Source organism: Emydura macquarii, unplaced genomic scaffold, assembly GCF_026122565.2.
Source record: "Emydura macquarii macquarii isolate MOO-44397 ecotype Brisbane River unplaced genomic scaffold, CSIRO-AGI_Emac_v2 contig_3506, whole genome shotgun sequence".
NCBI classification, from domain to species: domain Eukaryota; kingdom Metazoa; phylum Chordata; order Testudines; family Chelidae; genus Emydura; species Emydura macquarii.
The window spans coordinates 3956444-3972592 of record NW_027133643.1 but is presented as its reverse complement, the minus strand read 5'-3'; the positions used below and the strand labels follow the sequence as shown (position 1 = coordinate 3972592).

The window sequence follows — 16149 nt, the reverse complement described above, 5'->3', positions numbered from 1 at the left end:
AGATCAGAAATATTTTTGCCAAGTCTCTCATTCAGATTTTGGGGGATCTGTTCCTTGTATTATTTAACCCGATACAGGACTCTGAAGCAGCATCCACGCCACATCCGCCAAACATCACTTCCTGGGTCAAAACAAAAAAAAAAAAGAGAGAGAAAAAACCTAAGCTGAATAACTGTTCTGATCTTGCTGACTGTGCCCATCGAGAAGTAATTGTGCTGCTGAGGATCCAAGCCGGTACCATGAAGGTTCAATTAGCAGCACTCTCCAATTTCTCTCTTTGCTTGATTTTCCTGGTGTTTACCACAACCTCTGCTGGAGAAGGACTTGGAAAGGGTTAGATATCTCTTTTCTTTTTGCTTGCATTTAAACGTTTACGATTGCTATAAATAAATAAATAAATAAATCCCTAATCAGGAGGGTCCCTTCCCTGGCCCCAGAACTGTATTTAATATTTGCAAGAATGTATTCAAATGGTAATCTTGATTATTTTTGTAAATTTCATCGGTAGGGAGACTAAGGAGACAATAGTTTTACTGCTAGAATTGAGGTTGAAACATACAAGATATTATGATGCCAGGCCATTAATTTATTATGTGCAATTGCAATGCAACCATGCTACAGTAGGAATTGCATGAATGTCGTGGGAGTAGAGAAGAGGGGACTTTTCAGGTTTATTCTTTTTCAAAGGGCAGTTCAAAACTGTTGATTTCTAGTTGTAGCAGACCTACAAAGTCTCATTCTCATTTAGAAGGAGACTCATTCGTTCTGCGTTAGTTTTAAGGCAGTTTTAGAAATCTCTTTGATGTTGAAGGATTTTATAAGGGGTCTTTCAATGAAATCTCAAATATATTTTTAATTTCCCTTTCAAATTGTCCCATTTTGACAACCCTACAATTATGCAACATAAGCACATGGGGTATGGCTAGTAAATAGGTGATCAAGTAGATCTTTAAGTTTTAGCCTATAGTTTTATCTCTCACTTCTTTTCAAATTCCAGTAAACTGTACTTCCACTATCATCCCCTCTCTTGTCACTTGTTCCCTTCTATCACTTCAATCCCTTCTAGCCACATTATCTAACCTTTTATGTTATTTACTGATTTCAGCCTTCATCCTGTACCTTGTTTTGAATTTCTGTTTTCCCAGCTCTGTTCAGTCCTCCTTACTTAATTTCCCTATCTTCATTTTGCAATCTGGAATGTGAGGAGCTGCTGTATCAATATTCCTGAGTATGTTTTTCAGTGACAGGGTAATTACTAGTAATCTTTTTTGATAGTTGAAATTAGACTCCAGAGGTCCCTATTTTTAAAAATAAGGTTATTTTATAAGCTGTTGAGAGTTGTGTTTTGATAGTAACATAATTCCATTCATCATGGAAAGGTTCTTCTCAACTTCTTTGATAATAAAACCATTAATATTAATCAGGTCATTTGGGGGAGGGAAGACTGTGATGATTTTATTGTTAATGAATGTAGTCATCCTTGCATACTAGAAAGAAATGTGATCTAATGTGTACAATATTTAAATATCTTTAATTACAAGAAATAATGCTCCTCCTCTCCCCTTATTTTATGTAAGGTTCCCTTGAGGTAAATGTACACCATGGTCCCAGTCTTGTCTCCATTGACATCAGCGACTTCTGCTGCCTACTTACAGCCTAATTCAGCAAAATGCTTAAGCATATACTTAAGTCACAATGAACTAAATTTAAGCATGTACTTAAAATAAAACACAGCTTTCCCTTTTCCAGGTTTTGGAGATCACATTCATTGGAGGACACTAGAAGATGGGAAGAAAGAGGCAGCAGCCAGGTATGTTATACAATTTAAGTTCACAATTTTTTCACGAAAAAAGATTCTGCATTGATCTTATATTTCAGGGGTGGCCGAACTGTGGCTCATGAGCCGCATGCGGCTTTTTTACAGTTAAAGTGCGGCTCGTGGAGCCTCCTATGCTCCCTTCAGTCTCTGCCTATCATATTGGGGTGGGGAGCTCGCAGCTTCTGCCCTGCAGCAGGGTGGTGGGGCTAGAGGACTCTGTCTAGCAGGCTTATGGAGTGTCAATAAGTTTGGCCACCCCTGCTATATTTAATCAGAGCTAGTTATGTGTAAAATATTCAGGTGGTATAGGAGAACCTACAGACCCAGATAATACATCAGAGAGAAAACATTTAACATTTGTTAATGATAATTCCTGATCCTATCAGATCTTGCAGTTAGATAGATCCTTGAGCCCATGTAGATCTTCACTGAATACAATGGGGATTTACATAGGTCGACCCACAGATCCAATTGCAGGACTGGGGCTTTATTGTATCTATGAGCTGAGAAGAAAAATATCATGCTTTTTGACAATCTACTACAATACAGAAAGAGACATGGGCCCCAGTCCTGCAAACATTTCCACAAGTGCTTAACTTTAGATATATGAATAGTCTCTTTGAGCTCAACAGGACTACTTGCATGAATAACTGTTTGCAGGACTGAGGCCATTGAGTTAATTGAAAGGATTATTTTACTACCATCCATGACACCAGTTTGGAAGTGTAAAATATTTTCTTGTTTTTAAAAATATAAAAATTATACAGCCTGTATTTTCATGAAGGTCTAGCTAATATTTGAATTTTGCATTCAAGCTGATACATCTGTTTTATCCCACTTACACTATAAGAATGGCTAGTGAGGACATGAAATTAACATGGCAGGTGCAGTTGGAGAAATTTAAGGTGGCACTTAACTGTATGTAATGGCATCCATGCGATATACCTTTTCAAAAAAAGATGTTACTGCAGTATCTGTGGTCATTACTCCAGTATTGTTTTTCAGTAAAAAAAGTAACATGTGACCTTACAGAGTCAGCCTCCCGTTTATTAAGATTGCAAGCTGCTGGCAGTGAGATGTCTCCTCCTTAGGTTTGGCTACTGCAGTGAGTGATCAGTCAGTCAATTGCACAGCCTCCTCTTTCATGGCTGGAAGGGCAGATCCGGGTGACATATCTATCCAGGTTCTGTAGTATCTGCCTGTGACTCACAAAGCTTGTGTGAGACCAAGGAGTGGGCAGGTGAGACAAAAGTCTGCTCTCTGTGTGTGTGTGTGGGCGTGCGTGCATGTGTGCTATGGCGTAGCTGTGAGCCGTGGCCTGGGGTGGTGCCCTGAGAGGTGGCAGTGCCCTGCAGCTCTGTGCCATGGGGTGGCAGTGCCCTGTGGGGCAGTGGCCCGTGGCCTGGGGCGCTGTGGCTGGGCCACACTGTGACGTGCTTGGCTTCCCTCGCCTCTAGCCTTCCTCTCTCCCTGATTGGACGCCTTAGAAGAGCCTGACCCCGTCCGTCTCGTGCTTGGGGCCAAGGCCTCTTGTTGCCCTGGCAACGAGAGCTGCGTTTGTTGACCTGCACGGATGTGCTTGGCATTGGACTTCCGGGTTATAATGGCGGCACCCCCGGCCGTGGCCGGAACCCGGAAGATGCCATGCCGCTTGTAGTGCTGTGCGGGCTGCCGGGCAGCGGGAAGAGCCGCCGGGCCGAGGAGCTGCGGGGGGCGCTGTGCGGGGAGGAGCGACCGGTGCACGTGGTGGCGGAGGCGGAGGGGGGCCGCGCGGCGCTGCGGGCCGAGGTGGAGCGGCGGCTGAGCCGGCGGGACGTAGTGATCGTCGACGCGGGGAACGAGCTGAAGAGCTTCCGCTACGAGCTCTACTGCGTGACTAAGCAGGCGGGCACGCCGCACTGCCTGCTGCACTGCGCGGGGGGCGACGGCCCCGGCGCCTCCCACCCGCCCGCGGGCCCCTTCGAGACCCCGGACTCGCGGAACCGCTGGGACCGGCCCCTCTTCACTGTGCACGGGCAGGAGCCGCTGCCGCTGGCCGAGATCCGCGCCGCCCTCTTCGAGAGCAGGCCGCCCCCGCCCAACCAGTCCACCCGCTCGCAGCCCCTGCAGTCAGCCAGCTTCCTCCACCAGCTGGATCGGATCACCCAGGAGGTGCTGGCCTCTGTGCTGGCTGCCCAGAGGAGTGGGGCCCAGCCGGGGGAGCTGATCCAGGTGGCTGGGGCCAGCCAGGGGCTGGTGCTGAGCCGGCCCATGGGCATGGCTGAGCTGAGCCGGCTCCGCAGGCAGTTTATCAGCTACACCAAAATGCATCCCAGCGATGAGAACCTGCCCCAGCTGGCCAACATGTTCCTTCAGTACCTGAGCCGCAGCATCCAGTGACCCCCGCACCCGCCTCAGTCCAGTGTCTGAACAGGAGGGCTGGCTAATAGCGTCTAGTCACTGAGAACCTCCACGCACCCGAAAATAAGAGTCTATGCCAACGGGAAGTTGGCTCTGCTTAGTCACTGTTCTCCACCATCTGGACCAGGAGTCTGTGCTGATAGAGAGGAGGAGGGCCCTGCGTGACCCATCATCTGAGCAAGAGAGGATCCAGGGAACTAGCCACTGTGGCCCATGATATTTGAACCAGCATATCTGCTAACAGGAGTAGTGGGTGAGCACTCCCCAGTAGCAGCTTCAGCATCTGAGTAGGATGCCTAGTGAGGGCAGCTAGTCATCACATCCTCAAGCATCTAAAAAGTCTAGTAATCGGAGTTATGGAGAGCCAAACCCCACTAACCATATAGTCTCTGCAGTGTCCAAAGAAGGAGGCTACAGGCAAGCTGATCCCACTGGCCATCATGCTGCTACAGCATCTTGAGGAAGGACAAACTTTCTTTTGGGTTTTTTTTGTGCGTGCTCCAAAAAAGGCAAGGATAAGATGGACACATCAAACTGTACAAAGGAGGCCTTCCTGCTCCAATATTGGGACTTACGGTCTTTTTAAAAATGTGGTGTTTTCAAAAGTCTTTCTGAACTCAGGAAATTAATCTTCAAAGTTCAGACAATGGAAACATGCTTATTTAGTGAACTCAAACCTCTTTCTTTTTCTGAAATCCTGTGCCTTGGATAGAATGAAATATTTAATTTACTTGCAAAGCAATTATTTCAGTAACCTTCTCTTGCTTCTTTTCCAAAATGTCATTGGTAGATCCTGAGCTAAATATACTAATTGTTCAGTTAACATCAGGTGCCCTCACAATGAGGATGATCTGAAATGTTCTTTGTTACTACAATCTCTTTCCTCTGATTGGTTACAGTCCTTGGAGCTCTTTCATATGCCTCAAGTAAGAGATTATTTATATGGAGAGATGGTGCATGACAAACTGGGGTGTAAATCTACAGTGCTTACTAGTAACTGTCCATGTGGACCTCCTGCAGCTCATGAAAATTTCCTTAGTGCTCTGTAAACAATAGAAAGTCAAAAAGCATTAGGGAATTTTTAGTGAGCATCAACATGGGCCACAGAGACAGTTCATGGTACGCTAGAGTGCTGTAGATTTACACCCCAGCTTGCCATACACTAACCCTCCCTTACAGACATACCAGTTTGCCACCCTGTCCTTCTCTTTAACCCTAATCTTAGTATCAGCCCTCTCCCCACACATGCATACCTGCTTCTCTTTGCCTTTTGAGGAAGGCTTCCCTCCCTACTAAACGCTCATTCCTTTGGGGTTAGGTCATGTGGAATGATGGGATAAAGTGGAGGGGTCACTTCACCGAGTATAGAAGTCCATATACTCTGACTGCCTAATAATATGTATCAGACACTACATGGATTTGTATATTGTGAGATTGAAAAATGACTATAGCTTCTATGTCAAGAGGCCTCCCCCTTGGCTTGTTAAATTGAAAAGAATAAAAGCTGGGAAACGTGTGATCAAAAGCAGTAAAATATCTCTGAGATCTGATTTGCAGAGAATTCTATTTTAGTAATCATAAACCCCTCAGTTTAAAATCTCTCTAGAAAATCTTGCCCTTGATAGTAGGAGAGAGAGTGTAGTGCTAGACAAGGTGCTGCTGGCTGGACTGTGTTCCCTTATTAAATAATTATTAATACTGGTTATAATGTCAGTATATTTTTTTGATAAATCTGTCCACCTGCTGCTGAAGAAAATTAAAGAGCAAAATCATGTTGGGCTACGTGAAGGAAATGAGTGAAGATGCAACATCCCTTAATACATTTGATGTTCTAATTCGTTTGGCCAGGAAAATGTGTGCACATGGTGTGTATATGCTTTCGCAAGTATAAGGAATTCCTACTACAGGGAAGTAGCTTTTATGCTGTTAATATATTTGTGTGATTAAAATTGGAATTGACTATATATGCTTCTCTGAGCACTCTTTTCCCCCATCAGCTGTCCCTGCAAAGACGCTGTTGCTCTTCTGTACGTGAGAGTATTTCTTGCCCCATATCTCTCTGGCTGCAGTAGCCTCTGGCCCTGTGTAGGGGTATGGGATCTTATCTTAGGATGTATGGCTATTGTGCTTTGGCTTTAAAAATCCTCCTGTTATATTTTTTCTTTTTATATGCCACTTTCTTATTAGAAACAGACTCTATATCTGAAACAACTTCAAAAGTACAACTCGGTGACTTACAATTAAGTATTTTGAGGTAGAAGGAAGTCAAGGTTTAGCTGATATATAAATTTTGAGGGAAATATTTTTTGGCTGTATGTTTTCCAAAATAACCTAGTTTAATGAAATAATCCATTCCAATCAAATCACATGTTTTTCAATACTAGCTGTAATTCTGCTGTTTTCTGATCATGTGTTAAAATGTATTACTGAATGGCATGGTCTAATATACTGATAAGTTTCATATTTCCCAAACTGGAGAAAATGAAGTCATGGAATTTTAAATAATATTAAATCCCCAAATATCTACTGTAGAGATGGCTGTTTATAGTGTGGATGAATCCTGCTGTGTGGAAAGTGCTATGTAAATGTGAGATTATTAGTTAGTGAAGAAGCAGCAGTGCTGTCTAGGACATGATTTTTGAGAAACATTTTTACTTGGAGTTCATATATGAACTGGTATTACCTTTGTATACAGAATTAGTAAGATCTTTACTGGAACCCTGTGTCCAGTTCTGGTGGCCACGCTTGTGAAAGGGTTTAGAAAAGAGTTACTAGAATGATTTGATGTCTGGAAAACCTGCCTGACAGTGGAAGACTTAAGAAATGTTATTTAGCTTATCCAAGAGAAGGTTAAGAGATGACTTGATCATCCTCTACAAGTACCAGCATAGGAAAGATACATCTGATAGTAGATGGCTCTTTAATCTAGCAGACAAAGGTATAACAAGATCCAGTGATTTGAAGCTGAAGCTAGACAAATTCAGACTAAAAATAAAGTGCAAATTTTTAACAGTGTAAGTAATTAAGCATTGGAACAACTTATATAGTGGTATGGTGGGTTCTTAATCCCTTGAAGTCCTTAAATGACTATGGGATGTCTTTTTAAATGATATGCTATAGCTCAAACAGAAGTTATAGGCTTGATGCAGAAATTATTGGGAAAGGCTTTATGACCTGTGTTATGTAGGATGAAATAGACTAGATGATCATAATAGTCCCTTCCAGCTTTAAAATCCATAAATATAGCAGGGTAACGTTTCTACTTTGTCTTGGGAGTCTTGTTTAGTAATAAGTATACATGAAGTAGCGCGAATGAGTATTTGGACTCTTCCCTGTTCACAGAAAGTTTCAACAAAAACTTCTAGTAGTTCATTGTTTAAAATAGGGGTTCCCTCCGTGTCCTTCATATCATGAGCCCACATCTTGCTGCTCTCCATGCTTTGTCCTCAAGTGTACCCCAAGATACTTTTTGTGGCTCCCACAGTGCTTCATAGAAACAAACATAGAACTCAACACATTGGCTTATGGAATGTTTCTGACAGCTGCTTCATCAGAAAGTCTAGAGAAAAGGAATGAATGGGCTTATGAAATTACCATTTGATAACCTTTTGCCAGAAGCTGAGACTGGACAACAATGGATGGATCACATGATGATTTCCCTGTTCTGTTAATTTCTTCTGAAGCATCTGGCACTGGCTGATATAGGCTGTTGCTCTCTGAAGCATCTGGCTCTGGCTTTTGTAGGAAAACAGGATGGGTTAGATGGACCTTTGGTCTGACCCAGTGTGGCCGTTTTTATGTTCTTAACCTTTTACCAAGACCTCATTCTTGTTACAGTAGATAATTGATTTTAGTGCCTGACAGAGTGAACATCTGCCATGTAACTGTACTAATAGCCACCATTACCACTTAGAGAATGAGATTGTTCTGGGCTTCAGCCATCAATCATCTTATCCATTAGTATTTTTTAACTGCCTTCATAGTTTGTTTTTTTAAATGTTGGCAGTACATACAGTTTGTCATCTGTATCTAGTGAATTCCCCCTCCCCCACCCCCCGATTTCCTATCACTGCTACCACTTGTAGCAGAAACAGTGAGAGTGCTAGTGAAGATGGGGCTCCACGTGACTGCTGGCATGCTAAGCACTTGTCCTCTAGCCTTGCTCAGAACAGGGCTACAAGACATGGTGGCTAAATGGCCTCTATGCATGCCAAGCATTACTTAGCTATAAATGTGAATGTCACATTTAAAATGTAGCATGTTATGTTTGTTTTGCTCAGTGCAGTTTACTATAGTGCTCCTGTCGGCCCTCCCAGGTGACTCCCAGTGACTAGGAAATGTTAGGCAAAAATTCCTTGTGCACTCAATGTCTTTCTGTCTAATTGCTGAACATGATTGAATTTAATGCAAAGGAGCTTAGAGAATTTGAACATTGTAAGCTTGCCTTTGTGTGCATATGAAGTGCTGAGGAGATATTTCTGAACGCTGTTAAATTATCAATTAAATTATCAGTGGAAAACTTGCTATATTCAGCACATAGACAAGAAATGAAGGTGAATACTTGGAGCATCATTATTATAAAAATACTTGTCCAGCTGCTATTCTGCAGAAGCCTGTGCAAATCTCCCAAAGAGAAATGTTTAAAAAAAAAACAACCCTCCCTCCTCCCCCAACCCCTCCAGAAAAGTTGTTGGATGGCATTTTATTGAATTATTTGATGCTGATGTTTATAACTTGGGAAGACTTTAGCAAGGAAATGAAACTTGGGGAGCACAGTAGAATCAATTTGCATATATGACTTTTTCCAATAGTTAGGGCCTTCTTTAGAAGTTTTAATTACTGGCAAATGCATTTTTCAAAGTTTAATTCAGGAACGCAGAAGTGTCTTTAAATTGATGACAGTTGTGTTCTGTTTTTTCTAAAGTGGTTTGCCTCTAATGATTATCATCCACAAGTCCTGGTGTGGAGCTTGCAAAGGTATGTGATTTTAATTCTAGAGCACTTTAAAATCCTTAATGGAAGATTTCTTTATACATGTCACTTATTATTTACATTTGAAATGTAGCATGTTATATTTGTATTTTGCTCAGATCAATATAGTAGAGTAGTGCACAAATAGAAATCTTCAATGCAATAAATCAATAGCTGTCAGAATCCGTGTTATAAATAACACAACCAAATGGGAGGTACCTTCCATTTCTATTGAAGGCCTAATCCTTGGAATGGAAAATTATAAAAAGTTGAAACAACAGTAAATCTACATACTCCAAACTGGTCTTTCTCAGCAGAGGGTTATATTTTTGTCTTGTTCAGTAACATAATAGAACTGGCAAAGCATGATGACATAGGTCTAAAAATTTAGGTTAGATGGATTGGGTGGTTTAGGTGATTGGTAATAGGACAGAAAGAACTTTTTGCTTCTGTACCATTGGTTCAAAAATGACCCATATGACTATTTTTGGCCAGTATTCATTGTCTGAATGTTCACTGAGGATTGGGTTGGTCGGCTTTCACTCTGAGTTATGGGTTCAGTAATTTGAGACAAAGATTCAGTTACTATTCAGTGACAAGCACCTAACCTCTAAAAGAAGAGATGGACTGCTGATTTTGGTGTAGGTCTGAATGTTGTTGGTTTTTTTTTTTCTTACAGTTTTCTCCTCCCCCCCTTCTTTTTCTTCTTAGCTTTGAAGCCAAAATTTGCTGAATCCAAGGAGATCTCTGAACTTGCCCATAATTTTGTTATGGTGAACCTTGAGGTAGGCTTCCCTACAGTTCATGTCCATCTACCGGTTTGTAACAGAACATTCTCCTCCCCCTTCACCCTCCCCTCCCCCCCAGTATTTCATTTAATTATTTATTTATCCTGATTCCATCACTTCCTGTCTAAATTCTTGGCATCACTGATACAGAGTATTGACTGATATAACAGATCGGTTAAAAAACCCCAAAACAACCTTTACTGTATTGTTATATTGGTTTTATTCAGGCAGCTGATTCTCTTCCATTTTATATTTAACATTCTGTATACTGTATTATTCCTCAATAAGAAGAGAGGAAATTGCTTTTCTGTACATACTTATTACATATCAAACATTCCAATACCAAAATAATGAGTCCATTTAAATTGTAAATTGGTGAAAATATTTTATTTATAATTATCTTTACAACTGTTTCTTGTTGGATGACCTTATTTCCTTTGTTGGCAAAAGTAAAGGATTTTATAGTCCTATAGTAGTCATTTATCTTTTTTTCAAGTTGTTTGTGTTTGCTAAAACTACTGTTTTATAACAACCACTGGAAGAAAATAATTTTAAAGTAAATGTTACATATTGTTAGATCCAGTGCTTAGAAAGCATGAATGTTGTCTTATGTCTGACTTGCACCCATAGGATGAAGACGAGCCAAAGGATGAAGCTTTTAGCCCTGATGGCGGCTATATTCCCAGAATCCTTTTCATGGGTAAGGCATGCTAACTGTTGTTATAGCCTCTTATAGGACTACTTTTGTCGTCCTCACCACTTACATATTTTAATCACACTCTCTTTTCACAGATCCCAGTGGGAAAGTCCATCCAGAGATTATAAATGAGAAAGGAAACCCCAGCTACAAGTATTTCTATATCAACGCTGATCAAGGTATGTGAGAATGAGTTGTAAATTTGAGTTGAGTCGGAGTGCATTGCAGGTATGTCATAGGAATGGCAGCAGATGTAAGCTTGTTTTTTGAGTGGAGGTAACCTATAGTTCACAGCACAACTAGAAGCTGTTACAAATAAGGTGAGTGAATTGCTTTTTTGTACCTCGAGGATGGCTGTATATACCCTTATTACAGAATCATGATGTAAAAGAAAAGCATTTCTTATTTAAAATCCAGCCTTTGGTGTTACATACTATATCCGTCTCTGACTTCTGTTGTAAATGTGCACACTTCACCATTTGTATACTTTCCCTTTTCACAAAACTGTAAGGGGGTAGCCCAGTGGTTCCTAACCTTTTTGGCTTGAGGGCCGCAGATATCATTTTTACAACCCTGAAGGGCCACCAGTCTCTGCCAGTAACCCTCCACCTCACTGCAACTAGACGGGAGTTCAGTGAGGCCTGGCTGCAGCAGGGAAACTGCACATGTCCTGTAGCCCCTTGCGCTCCACCTGGCTCCCTTCTGCAGCCAGGGGACAGAAGATCGAACTCCCCTCCTTCTGGCTCCAGCAGGGAGCCCAGTGCCTATAGACTAGGTGGAGTGCTTTGCCATGCACCCTGCTACAGCCAGGGGGTGGGGAGCGTTGATCTACCATCCCCTTAGCTGTAGCAATGAGTCTGCACTGGTCTTTCAGCCCTGCAGCAACGCTCTCCACCTGGGTCCTTAGGTAGTGGCTCCCTTCTGCAGCCAGCAGGAGGGGAGTGATGGGCCACTTTGAAAGACCCCGTGGGCCACGGTTTGGGAGCGATTGGGATAGCCTGATTTAAAAAGAATTAATTTACTTTAAGTTTTCTATCTTTTCAGTAAAGTGTCTAAATAGCCATTAGCCCCAGGTGCTAAGTGTGAGCAATGTGCCCCTGTTGTGTGTGATACAAGCTGGTTAATTATCAGTGCTCTGGTCTCAAATCAGGAGATATCTAATTGTGAATTTCTTGGGCTCTGTCTACACTAGGGAAACTTTTTTCAAAAATATCTTGCCAGCCTAACTCTAACCAGTATCAGCAACCTTCAGAGCCTGAGAAAGGACCAGTTGCTGTAAGCATTTTAAGAACCATGTCATCTAACAATGTTAAGAGCAGGTCTCATTGATACAGTGATTACAACTGTGCCAGTCTATACTGTGACTCCCAAAATTGCTAACACCAGTGGAAATGATCTAGTGGGAAATTGTAGACATGGCCCTAAAGGTTTGCCAGACCAATAGTCCATCACATCAGCATTGTGGCAGGGGCAAGTACCTGATCTTGAGGAAAACGAAGCCCCACTCAAAAAATGCACTTAGCTCATGACGCAGTTTACTGGTACATTATACATTGTAGTGTCTGCAAACAGTGGTGTGTTGGTTGTCCTGGAGATCGAATCACAGGTATCCACAAAACAGCATGTAAAGCAGTGCAGGCTTCCCCATGCCTGCCCACTTGTTTACCTCAACCCTTGAGAGGCCACCTGCTTGTGATAGAATAGTTCAGGTTCAGTGCTCAACCTTGATGTTGAGAGAGCCAACCAGGCTGAGAGCTGTGACAGTGTGTTTTGTGCATGGTAGAGCAGAGGGCATCTTTCTGATGATATTCAAAAACCTCAATTCCTCCTAATTGTTCTGGCAGAGACTTTTTAAGGAGCTTGAGGGAAGTAAGCACCCAACTGCCAGTGAAATAACAAACCGCACCAGAATGGCTCAGGAGTGTTGATAGGGATAGATGCAGGCAAAGCTTTGCTCTGTTACATTACATTAAAGGTGACCCACACAAGAAAAATAGGTTTCTGTTGAGTTTTGCGACTTCAACTTTTTAAAAGAATAAAACAAAAACACTCTAAGCCTTTATACAATATTTTTTTAAATTTATCTTATCTTAGAAATATCAGGGATGTCAAAACTTGCCTTCTTTGTTAATACTGGAGAAGTCTTATAGATGTGGATTGTTAGGAGAGCGCTGAACCTTAAATACAGATACCCACATGTGTCTCAGCCATTTGAGTTAAGTGAGCAAAAAAAGTGATTAAAAAATCACTTCCCTGTCAAATTATCAGATTTCATGTGCATATTATCTGATGTCCTAATCCTGCTAGTTCTTCCTTTGTCCATAGAGTCTGCCAAGAAAAATAGGGTAGATGAGACATGAACTTCCAAATGGAATGGGAAAGGGAAGAGGGTGAGAATGGGAGATGCTTATGCCTTCTTTTATACATCTTATAGAAGCAAAAAGAGCATAACCCTAACTTTTTGTCCAAGGTGTTTATTCTATAAAATTGGCACCACTGGTTAATAAAAATTACTTTTCATGATCAGGAGAATTTCTTACTGGATCCGTGTCATGTGTAGTAATGACCCAGCTGATATTCTTTGTATTTAATTTGACAGTTGTCCAAGGGATGAAGGAAGCCCAAGAGAAACTGACAGGAGATGCTTTCAAACAAAAACATCTTGGAGATGAATTATAATAAATATATTGAACACTGCTTTTCCATCACCCTGACGCCCTGAAAGGATAAATGAATTTTTTTTCTTTTAAACCATTACACATACCAAGAAATGTAGCTGCACTGGAAGGATGTAATTCTCCTATCAATAACTTGTTAGGTTAAACACCATTTGATTTTCACACACCTTCATCAAATACAGTGTTCTCTTCTCCTCCCCCTCTAGTTGACACTTCAGTGCTTATTTACAGCTGACCTATGTGCATATACAACCTGACCTGGAATGGATGCATCATATCTGTCTGTGTAAACAAAGACCACTAGTATTCAGAGGGTTAGATCCTACCCTCAGTGTGATTTCTACATTTTAAAATTGCCAATACTTGGTCTCTAATTGAAGCTTGCTCCCCCATGTCTCACTGACGTTAAGTCATCCTTTGATTTTAGTGGGGATACTCGTGAGTAGGAGATGTGATGCAAGCCTGCTCTAGTCTAAAAAGCCAAAAATATCAAACCAATAATTCTGCCATGAACACTAAACCAAGAAGAGTTATTTTCATTAATATCTAAGAGTAGCATGTAGAATATTCACTCTGCAAATGTTTTTTCTTGTAGCAACTGTCCATTTGTGACTTATCTTTACTTCCATTCAGGTTGAAATTCCACCTCTCTATGGTGTGTTCATCTTTCAGTTGTTATATTAAGAGAAGATAGTTTATACTGAAACATTATGGAGATTCTCCCCTCCTCTCCCCCCCCCCCCTTTTTTTTTTGTGGAATGTTTTTTGAGAATGTCTTGCTATCACATTGTACTGTATTTTTGTACTACGGTGAAAAATAAAAATGAAAAGTTTTTAAGAATAAGATGTGTGGTGAGGTGTTTTGGGGAATTGGGGGACTTAAATATGTTTAAGCTGTGGTTGAATATCACAGATGAAAAAGGCTTTCACTTTTTTATTAAAAAAAATGACCATGGCTGCTGCTTTTCAGTGGTTAAAACAGGCCCATTTTCTCAACATTTAATTATCATCCAGCCACTTTTACAGTTTTAAAATAAGTGGGAACTGAACAGTGCCAAGCAATTACCTATAGGAACTAAAAAGAAAATGGTTTTTAATGTACCCTAAAAATATATCACTCACCCATTTTATATAGAAACATTTGTAGAATGAGTCACCATTGTTCTTGACCTAACACTGTGTGTTTACTGACTGGGGCATTATCTAATGAATCTATGGCCATGTCTGTCTCATTTAAAAGGCAGATGGAAAGAAGGCAAGATAAATGTGTTGTAGAACTATGCTTTGCTAAGGCCTGGCTTGTCACTGTCCATGTGATAGTATATAGGTTTTTTAACACTGGTAGCAAGAGAACTCTGAGCAGGATTGCCCACTTGAGCCATTTACCCACCAGCAGCAAGTCTCTTCTGTGTTGCCTGCATATGTTTCATATGCTGCTGGTCCCTGCATGCTGCCTGCCAAGGTATGGAAGGGGAACTGCTCTTATACCTATATAGAATGTGTCTCTACTACTTAGTCGCCATGTGTAACAGTTTGAATATTCCCCTGTTCACACCCAAACCTCTCTCTCTCATGTGGTGGTGCTAGTAATACCAGTTGGCGGGCACGACCAGGGGTATCGGACAGTTCTTGAGTGAGTTTCTCTTGTCAGCTGTCACTCTCTGTAGTGTGAATGTAGGCAGGAGCTGACACAATTGCAGGCCACTAGTCCCCCAATACCCACAATTTCCCCAGGGCCCTCTGCCCTGTTGTCTGTGGAGTCTATCAGCTCCACACGCTTGCATCATATCTGTCTATTTATAACTGCAGTCATCACTATAGTGTCTGAGTACCTGGGCCCAGTTTCCCTTAGACACACTCCCCACTCCATTCCCTAGCTGGTGGAGCTGATTGGATTTCCTGTGCAGAGCTGAACAACTACACTTGCATTTCATATTATAGTTGCCTCTATATATTCCACAGTAAGTGCTCTTTTCTAAAATATATCCTCTGGTTTATGTCTGTGGGTCTAAGTCAAATGTTGTTTTAGGTCTAGAGGTTCTTTGGGTATTAAGGGAGGGAAAAAAACAAGCAAAAATAAAATCTATATTGAAAATTACTGTAATGTGCTAAAAATTATTTCTGGAGAGCTGTGGTGGACCCTAACATTTTATCACCCCATGTGCACTAGGAATTCAAATTCTAGGAGTGCAGGGCTTGTAGAAATGCCCAGCAGGCCCTAGAAGTCTCTCACTTGCTGGGAGTTCATCACAAAGAGTGAAGGGACTTGAAAGGACTATTTTTTTAGGTAATGCAAATTATGTTTAAGGGCTGCTTTCATAAAAAACTGTGTACTCCTTAGCCAGTTCACCTAAAAATAAACACCAGAACTTAGGACCCCTTCAAATAAATACATAAATAGAACTAACAGTATAAAAAAGACCTGAAGAAGAGCTCTATGTAATCTCAGAAGCTTTTCTCTTTCACCAACAGAAGTTGGTCCAATCAAAGATGTTACCTCACCCACCTTGTCTTTCCAATATCCTGGGTCCAACATGGCTACAATAACATTGCATATAGTATAAAAAAGTGGCATGCAGCTTTCCCAACTACCACCAGGGGGAGGGACCTGCCTGTTCATTTAGTTGCAATGTGTAGCTTCAATGAGTTAAAATGCAAGTTTTAAAAAAAGCTTGCACAATCGTTTGCACCTCTGCAATTGTGCTCTTTAATATGCTGCTTTTTTCATTATCACAAACATCCATCATACATTTTAGGATCCTATTAATGCCTCAAACCATGGTTACTTATGGTTTG

General features: G+C 41.4%; 2 protein-coding genes across 2 annotated transcripts; both read left to right on the top strand.

The window, feature by feature from the left end:
* Window positions 1-134: 134 nt before the first annotated feature.
* On the top strand, window positions 135-14189 carry TXNDC12 (thioredoxin domain containing 12). The gene is made up of 7 exons (XM_067535421.1): window positions 135-333; window positions 1750-1810; window positions 9144-9196; window positions 9902-9975; window positions 10609-10678; window positions 10771-10854; window positions 13275-14189. The coding sequence occupies exons 1-7, from the start codon at window positions 240-242 to the stop codon at window positions 13352-13354; spliced, it is 516 nt and encodes a 171-aa protein (XP_067391522.1). The 5' UTR covers window positions 135-239; the 3' UTR covers window positions 13355-14189.
* On the top strand, window positions 3370-6183 carry KTI12 (KTI12 chromatin associated homolog). The gene has a single exon (XM_067535572.1). The coding sequence runs from the start codon at window positions 3464-3466 to the stop codon at window positions 4196-4198; it is 735 nt and encodes a 244-aa protein (XP_067391673.1). The 5' UTR covers window positions 3370-3463; the 3' UTR covers window positions 4199-6183.
* Window positions 14190-16149: the final 1960 nt, after the last annotated feature.